The 8614-nt window shown below is 56.2% G+C and overlaps 1 protein-coding gene across 3 annotated transcripts in view; it reads left to right on the plus strand.

Annotated features, from left to right (window-relative positions):
* Positions 1 to 4778: 4778 nt before the first annotated feature.
* Positions 4779 to 8614, plus strand: part of CTSS (cathepsin S) — a 15798-nt gene continuing 11962 nt past the window's right edge. The window contains exons 1-2 of one of the 3 annotated variants that reach the window (XM_012729971.1): positions 4779 to 4880; positions 6261 to 6387. In XM_012729971.1, the coding sequence (XP_012585425.1) occupies positions 4855 to 4880; positions 6261 to 6387 (153 nt within the window). In that variant the 5' untranslated portion in view covers positions 4779 to 4854. Of the gene's footprint in view, positions 4881 to 6080; positions 6119 to 6257; positions 6388 to 8614 lie in introns of those variants that run through there. The other 2 variants (XM_012729970.1, XM_012729972.1) reach the window with 2 other exon arrangements.

Here is an 8614-nt window from a genome sequence, read left to right on the forward strand (position 1 = left end):
CGCAGCGTCTCCCAGCGGGAGACACGGCGGCGCTGTCTTGAAAGAGCTGTCTTCTCGATGGCCGCCAGGAGGACAGCTCGGGACAGGCATCGCGAGCGAAGGAAGGGTGGACAGTGGTGGCAGCATGAGACGGGAAGCCCGGCGGGCCCGGTCAGCCGGCGCTGTCCGTCCTGGCGACGGGGTGTGTAGCCTCTCAGCTACTTGGCCTCTCCTCTGGCAGATCAAGTCATAGTTGTGTAAGTTAAATAGTCTCAGAGTTACTGCTAAGAATACACATTCAGTGGCAAATGAATGCTACCCGCAGGTGTTAGCTGGGACTGTCACAGTAACAAAGGGTGGCGGGTAACAAGGGGACGAGATGCTTTGAATATCAAAATTCATGTCGCGGATACGTGGCCTGAGTCTGGTCTGTCACAGAATGCCACGAGCGGGGGCTTAGAGCAGGGCAGTCCATTTCTCACTGTTTGGGGGGCCGGGAAGTCCAAGGTCACGATGCCAGTGGATTTGGGGGGAGGGGGGCCCTTTCTATTCACAGAAGTTGCCTTTTCACTGACCCCTCCCAGGCCAGAGGGGCCGAGGTGCTCTCGGGGAAGGGCCCCCCACCCCGTGGCCTAAACATTCCCAGATACCGTCATAGTGGAGACCGGCCTCAACAGGGAGGCTGGGGGCTCAGGCGCTGGCCTCCAGCAATAGCAGAAACAAAGCCGTCATGATAGGCGAACGCTTCTTTTTAAAAAATGGACGTTGGGCCCTCCCTGGTGGCGCAGCGGGTTAAAGTGCAGCACTAAGAAGCTGAAGCCACTTCAGCATGAGTTTGACCCCCGCCTGCCCCGGAGGTGACCACAGGGCGCGGCAGACGTCTCCTGACCCGCCCGCTGCTCCCCTCAGCAGTGTGCTTCCTCAGTCCGCCGGCTCTGCTCCCCACTCTGTCTCTGATGAACCCTCTCACGGCCTCTGCACCTCTGGCCTATACCCCAGCTCTGTATGCACAAATAAATAAATCTTTCTTAAAAAATGGATTTTTTTCAGGGAAGTTTTAGGTTGACAGAAGTTTTAGGGCACAGCCGCTCCGTTACCAGCACCCCAGATGGTACACAGGCTGCAAATGATGCAGGTGCATTACCAGAAGAGCCTCCCCGTCACCAGCGCGTATGTGAGGATGCACACGTGCACATTCTGTGGGTCTGGCCTGCTCCATCATTATGGCGGCGTAAAGGAGCTCGTCTGCCGAAGAACCCTCTGCCCTGCTGTTCCTCCCTCTCCCAGCCCACAGCCACTGGCCTTTCTGCTGTCTCCACAGTCTTGCCTTTCCCAGAAACGCGGTTGGAATCATGTGCTGTGCAGCCCTTCCACACGGGCTTCTTTCACCTGGCAACATGCGTTTACGTTCCCTCCACACCTCCGTGGCTTGTAGTGTTCTTTTTTAGTGCTGAGTAATACTCCATTGCTGGGTGTACCACTGCCTATCCAGTCACCTACTGAGGAACATCGTGTTTGCTTCCCGGTTTTGACAGTTACAAACAAAACCACTGTAAACACCTGTGCATGGATCTTGGTGTTGATACAAGTTTTCACCTTTTTCCTTGAGTAAACACCAGAGGGTGCTGATTGCGTGATAAGGCGTATGGAGTTTGGCAAGCCATCTCGAGCTGTCTTGTGAACTGATTTTATCATTTTGCCTCCCACCAGCAGCAGGTGAGAGGTAAGTAATGATTGCATGAATCTGTCAACCGCTCCAGTTTTAAGGGTAGTGGTCTGCTCTGTGACTTCTCTTCTGGATCTAAAAGTAGTAACTGAATTCTTTCTTCATTCAGCCTTTGACTGTTAGGCTGGAGTAGCAACTTTCTGATTTCTGACAGGAACCCGGAAGTCTCAGGTGAAACCTTTCTGTTACAGAATCTGGATACTCGGGTAAGAACTTGCTCTTAAATCACTAGGCAATCTGGAGTTGTTAAAGACTTTGAGAGAGAAGGTATTTAACCAGATCTGTTTTAAGAGACTTGCCGAGGGCCGGGAGAACTGCCTGTCCAGCGTGGTGACCAGGAATCACAGGTGGCCACGGACAAATGGGCCGAGCCCGCAGCGATGGGCCGTGAGCAGAAGACACTGCAGGGGGAGCCTCAATCATTTGTGGGTGGTGATGATGATTGTCTTGATTATTACATGCTGAAATGATTATATTTTGTTAAGTGTTCGGTGAGATAGAACTTTAGATTATTTTTACTTATTGCTCTGCTTTTTTGTCCTTTCAAATGTGGCTGCAAGAGAACTCAAAGTTACTCTGGGACTCGATTGCATGGCTGCTGGACAGCACCTTCTGGCTGCGGGCAGCACCAGGGAGCGCACCGGGCTCGCCCTCAGTGTGGTGAACTGGGTGACGTAGGCCAACTTGCCGGTATCTGTCTTCTGGAAAAACTGGAAAAATAGAAAAAGCGTCTACTCAAAGCCTCAGGACCTCACAGAACAGAGAGGACCTAGTGGGGCCGAGGGAAATCTCGAGCCACGCCGCAGCCTGCAGCACGTGCTCCGCCCTGAGCTGGCCGGGGCTTGTAGCCGCAGCGCGATTCGGCGAGGCCAGCACCTCCCGAGCGCCGCGGAAAGTTCTGTCTGGATCTCTATGAGGTTATGTGTTGCTCCAGACACCTTTTAAAATGAATCCCTAAGGGCCTCCGTGGTGGCGCAGGGTTGTCTCAGCGCTCTCAAGCTGTTTCCAGCCGCTGCGGCCTGAGCTCGATCCCCGGCCAGGGAGGGACCCTCGGGGCGCAGCAGACCCCTCCTGTCTCCCCGCTGCCCCTCAGCGGTGTGTTTCAGTCCGTCGGCCTGTTCTGCTCCCCACTCTGTTTCTGGTGAATCCTGTCACCCAACCCCCCACCTCTGGCCTGTACCCCAGTTCTCTCTGCATAGATAAATCAATATTTTTAAAAATCCAGTTAAGACAAACGACAAAAAGGGTTTATCTCTTGGCAAGCTGCAAGGACCCGGGGCGGGACTCTGGGCAGCCGGGGAGACTCCACAGACAGCTGTCCCGCGTCTCCGCTCTGGCTCTGGGCCTGCCTCAGACGCCGCTCCGCGGGCGGGAGGCCATTTCCTGCTGGGCCCCGCGGCCCCCGCACCCCGCGTTTCGACACTCCCTGCTCAGGGCTCACTCCGCGTGCTGCTCATGGCCATTGTGATTGCTCCTGGCCCGTGGGTGACTCAGCAGTGTGTCACCTAGGCAGGAAAGTCACAATCACCCTTTTGTTCTTGGTGCCAGGTCGAGCTGCATCCCGGTTGGAGAACAGACCTTGGACAATGCTGACGCTCTCTGGCCCCGTACCCCTTGACCCACTGTGGCCAACATCCCAAGGGCCCTCAGAAGTCATGTGGGCTCTGCGGGGCGTTCAGGCTCTTCCAGCGGGACAGCTGTGTCAGCCGTGTCACTGGGCTGCGCCTTTACGTGTGACTCGTGACCGTCGAGAGGCGGCTGGACCCTGCTGCGGAGACTGGAGAGGCGTCGCTTGTCGCGCTTCTTCCCATCTCTGCTGTCATGCTCTGAGGTGGAGTCTTCAGGGACATGCACTTCGACAACTGTACTCCCTGTAGCTGCTGCGAGCGTTCTGGAGGCCTCTTTATCCCCAAACGCTTCTTGTCCCCAAGTCAGCCCGGAGAATCCTGCTCAGATCTAAAGACAGATGAGCTCTGGCCATTGTGACAACATGAGCGGACGTGCAGGGGACGATGCCAGCGACATGGACGGCCGGAGGCTTGTCCAAGTCTTCCCTACCCCGTGGGGGTCTCAGCTATAGAGTTGACTCAAAGATGCCTGTGCAGGGGCCTCCCTGGTGGCGCAGGGCTTAGTCTCGGCACTATGAAGCTCTCCACAGCCGCTGCAGCATGACTTCAATCTCCGGCCGGAGGGACCCCCAGGGCGCAGCAGACCCCTTATGTCTCCCCGCTGCTCCCCTCAGCAGTGGGTTTCAGTACATCTGCCTGTTGTGCTCCCCACTCTGTCTCTGGGGAACCCTCCCACCCCCACACCTCTGGCCTGCACCCCAGATCTGTATGCAGAACAAAAGATACGCAGGCAATTCACAGACAACTCAAATGGTCACTAATGTGTAAAAAGATGTTCAGCCTCACCAATGATATGCAAAATGCCCCTTGTGCCACCTCCTGTCCCTTTCAGACTCTACATAGTTTATTCAAAATCAGCAACAAACCCAGGCTCTTAGGGATGAGCCCCCCCACGGAGAAGACGGCTATATCAGGCAGGCTCTGCCCTGGCACGGGCAGCACCCCCAGCCCCCCGCCCCCCGGCCCACGCCGCGTCCTTCCCACCCTCTCTCCTGCCGCAGGGCAGCGGCCTCCTGCCCACCCGGACCGGCACCTGTCCGGCTTCTCTGCACGGACCACTCAGCGGCTGCCCCTCGCCCAAGGCCCCCGGCTGGACCACGACCTCTCAGCTCGCCTGTCCCTTTCCGGGCAGCACTTCCTGCCCGTGTGTCCACACAAGCATCCTTCACGCCTCCGTCCTCCCTAATAAACTGCTCTTTAGCTATAACTAATGGCTCTGTGGAGGAGAAACGTGCTGCCTGCCGCTGGAAGGGGAGCTGGGGGCACCGTTCCCAGCGTGAACCCCAGGACCCCACTCTCCAAACCCACCGACTCCAGAGGACATCACTGGAGCGACGGGGTGGGCCCACGGGGGCTGAGGCAGCCGACTCAGGCAGACTTTACATGAAACTGAAACGAAAGTTCACTTCCTCATTCAGGGCCTCATGTGACACGTTCCACTTCTTCTTAAGCTCAGCTGGACAGCAGCCCCTTCCCGGCTCGGAGGCCCTGGCGAGAGCCCACCGTCCAGCGTCCAGCGCCATGGCAGTCCCCGCGGGCCCCGGCAGGTACGTCTGGCCGTTCCCGCGTGGCCCCCTGCCCCCGTGGGTTTCCCTTCTGCCACCCCAACAGGCTCTAAGCCTTTGCTTTTAGGAAGTAAACAAGCCCCAAAAATGTTGACTTCATCTCACGTTTTTTGGGTTGGAAGGAATCCGCTTCGAAAGCCGCTGTCTCGTGGCCACCCAGGCCTGAGGCCAGGGCAGGCGCCTCTGCTGCTGGGTGAGACCCGAGTTTAACTCCAGCTGCCCTGAATTCAAAGGAAACAGGAAAATGGACCCGATTCGGGGGGGTCAGTGGCTGGGTTTCGGCCCAGCTTCTTTGGGTTAAACTTACAAGTGGTGTTTGCTGAAGTTAGGTAACTGCTTCCTTTAAAGGACGTGTTTTGATTGTTGGGGGGAACGCTGGAAAAAGGAAAGTGACCCAAGGACAGGAAAACCATACATGCGAGTTGTCTTTTAGCCGCCTCCAAAGCGTGCAGATATTTAAATAGAGCAGCTAAGAACTCAGGTATTCCACAATTCAGGTGAAGATTATAAGTTATTATAACTTATATAATAACATTGTTTTATAACTTCTTTAATAATATCTTTCATGATAAAAATGTATATATGTTATAGTGGTTATATAATTGTAAATGTTACAGGACAGGGGCAACCCATTTCACAGTGGGGTTGCCCGTAAGTACACTGTTATATTTCTTTTACTGCGTCATTTTGTTATTTAACTGTAAACTATATAAAATATCTTTCAATATTATTCTGATATTAATGTGAATGTTTATTATAAAGTAATATAAGCATTATTTATAATAAACAAGTGGTTATACTGACTTATACAGAAAGAACAGTGATTTTTCAAAGGTTTCTCTCTTTTGGAAGGATTTCTTTAAAGATTTATTTATTGATGCACACGAGAGCTGGGGGTGCGGGGGCGAGAGGACGCCCCAGAGACAGAGCGGGGCGCAGAGCAGGCGGGTGCCCAGAGCCCACTGCTGGGGGGCAGCCGGGAGGCCGGAGGGGCTGCTGGCCCTGGGTCCCTCCCTGCCGGGAGGTTCACAGTGCTGGTCTCAGCGCCTCGTGCCACCAGGGGGGACCCTTAGGGATTTTTTTTCAACAAAAAAGGAGGAAACAGGATTTCCCTGGGTGGTATTTGTTTGCCACCCCTGGAAATCCTCTACTTCCCTCCCAGGGCATCTGGATGTCAGCTTGGCTGCCGGGACGCAGATGTCCAGAACTCTGTTGCTGGGGTGAGCTAAGCCTCGGAGCTGGCGTTTCCTCTCCGAGCGCGCATCACCTGCGACAGCACAGCCCCGAGAGGCGGCTGCGGGGTCACTTGTGCGCGGGGCTCCGCAGCGGCTCCACGCTCTTCCTGTGCCCCTTCTTCAGCAGGGTGAAGTGGCTGGTCTGGGTGCTCCTGGCCTGCCCCCTGGCAGCGGCACAGCCGCTTACAGACGCCACTCTGGATCACCACTGGCACCTGTGGAAGAAGACCTACGGCAAGGAGTACCGAGAGGAGGTAGGCCCCGGCCGGCCGGGGGTTTCAGCGTCGCGCATCTATCTCCTGCAAACCCTCCTCAGAGGACGCCACGAGACAGCGGGAAACAAGACAGAGTTTCTTTTTTGTCCAGCAGAGACAGGGAATAAGTAAAGAAATAGGCAGGGCCATGGCGTGTGAGGGGTGTCGTGCGGGGCGGGAGCTGGAGAGGGGGCGGAAGACCAAGCAAGGGCGGGGTGACGGCTGTCTAAGGACCGCACAGTGCGGAGCGGAGGGCTGGGAGGAGCGGGAAGCCAAGTCTGTGGCTGGCGAGAGACAGGAACTGAGAGGGAGTGCGAGGAGCTGAGACGGCTGGGCCCAGCCCGCCTCACGGCACGGAGACGCCCTTCTGGAGTCCTGCTTCCCGCTCCGAGCTCCGTCTTCCGTTCCGAGCACACCCGCTGGCGGGGCGAGATGCCCTCACTGCGTCAGGTAGCGGGTCCTCGAGCTGCCGAGAGCCCCCGAGTGCAGGCGAGCCCTGTGTGTGCCCTCGGGCCTGCGAGCTCCAGCCGGGACGAGTGGCTCCTTCGCCTGCTCCCTCTCGGCCTAATTCACTACCAGATGGACGTGCCATTAGCACCAGCTCTGGTTACTGGGGGCTGGGTGTGTACCCTCTTTCACAACCTATCTCAAGGCCACCTCCTGTTCCCTTTCCTGTATTTCATCAGATTTGTTTTGCTTTATTCCACTTCTTCCCTCTGAGTGGTTTGGAAATAGAACTCTCCGTGGCCGTCACTGGCAGGGATGTATTGCACTGAAATATTGCGTCCAGCTGAGACCAGAGTCTGGGTCTGGGCTCTCAGCGGGCTGGGGCACAACAGCGCTGCTCACTGCTCGCTGTCGCCTGCAGAGCAGCTCAAGGAGGTGCCACGCAGCATAGAGCCTGTGTCTGCCGCACTCTGCGTAAATAAGACCCCCAGAAAGCAACAGAATCAACAGTGACAAAGAAATTAAAATAATGGGCCACTCCCTGGTGGCAGCGGGTTGAAGCACCGCATTATGAAGCCGTCAGTCACAGCCACTGCAGCCCGGGTTCCCCGGCCAGGGAGGGACCCCAGGGTGCAGCAGGCCCCTGTCTCCCCTCAGCAGTGTACTTCAGTCAAGCTGCCTGTTCTGCTCCCCACCTCTGTCTCTGGTGAATCCTCTCACCTGCGCCTCTGGCCTATACCCCAACTCCGTATGCATAAATGAATAAATCTTTTTTAAAAACTTAAAATAGAACCAAGAGAATTAAAAAATAAAACAATATAATGGAATAACATCCTCATAAATGAATAGGAAGTTGTGAAATAGATTATCAATTTAATCAGAAGTCTCTGAAATGAAGATTACAGTCACAGAAATGAGGACTCAACAAAAGGGGAGCCCCAGCCCCAACACTGGCCCGCAGACTCCCGTCTGTGATGTTTACCCGGAAGGCGGCACATGAAAGGCAAAGCTATGAAAATCCAGGTGAAGAGCTGCCAGGCCTCTGTCCTACCCAGTGATCTCCCCAGACGAGGGGAGAGGGGCCCCCACCTGCCGGCTCAGGCTGGGCGTGAAAACATGGAGAAGTCATGAGAGCTCAGGAAAGCAATTATTCGCGACAAGGACTCGTGACAGACACCAGGCCTGAGCCTGGTGTCCCTGCAAGGCCGCGCAGGTCTGAGAGGACCGGGCGAAGGCAGCTGGGGCGGAGGCCGCCTGCCTTGGAAGAGAGCGACAGGTATCCTGGCGCGGTGACACTCAGTGGTCACGGCACAGGAACTGTCAGTCCAGCTGCACCGAGACTCCTGAGTTACGGCCTCTCTGCCCAAGCAGGTCGTACCCACATTTCAGGAGGAAACTGGCCTCTCCCGGGGGTTCTAACGTCACCTGTTGGGCAGTTCGCCCGCCGGCTTCAGGGTGGACTAACCTGACACAGCACTTAGCAGTCTACGCTCAAACCCCGTGTGGAAACCTCCGCTTCTGCGGACCGGGACCCCACCCAGCCTCTCACAGTCAGCCACAAGTTTGGCCTCGAACTTTGCCCAAGCACACGAGTGCGTCTGAGACGTGTCTCCCTGCTGCCAGGCTGCCCACCGTGCCCAGCGGAGTCCGCCAGACTGTGAGCTGCTGTTCCCTGGCTTCTCCCGCGCCCCCTGCTGAGCTTTGCCCCCCCCCGCAGTTAGTTAAAACCTCCTGCTGCTGCCCACTGCCCAGTGCTGCCCGGTGCTGCCCGGTGCTGCCC

Source organism: Condylura cristata, unplaced genomic scaffold, assembly GCF_000260355.1.
Source record: "Condylura cristata isolate star-nosed mole 26May11 unplaced genomic scaffold, ConCri1.0 scaffold00026, whole genome shotgun sequence".
Classification (NCBI taxonomy): domain Eukaryota; kingdom Metazoa; phylum Chordata; class Mammalia; order Eulipotyphla; family Talpidae; genus Condylura; species Condylura cristata.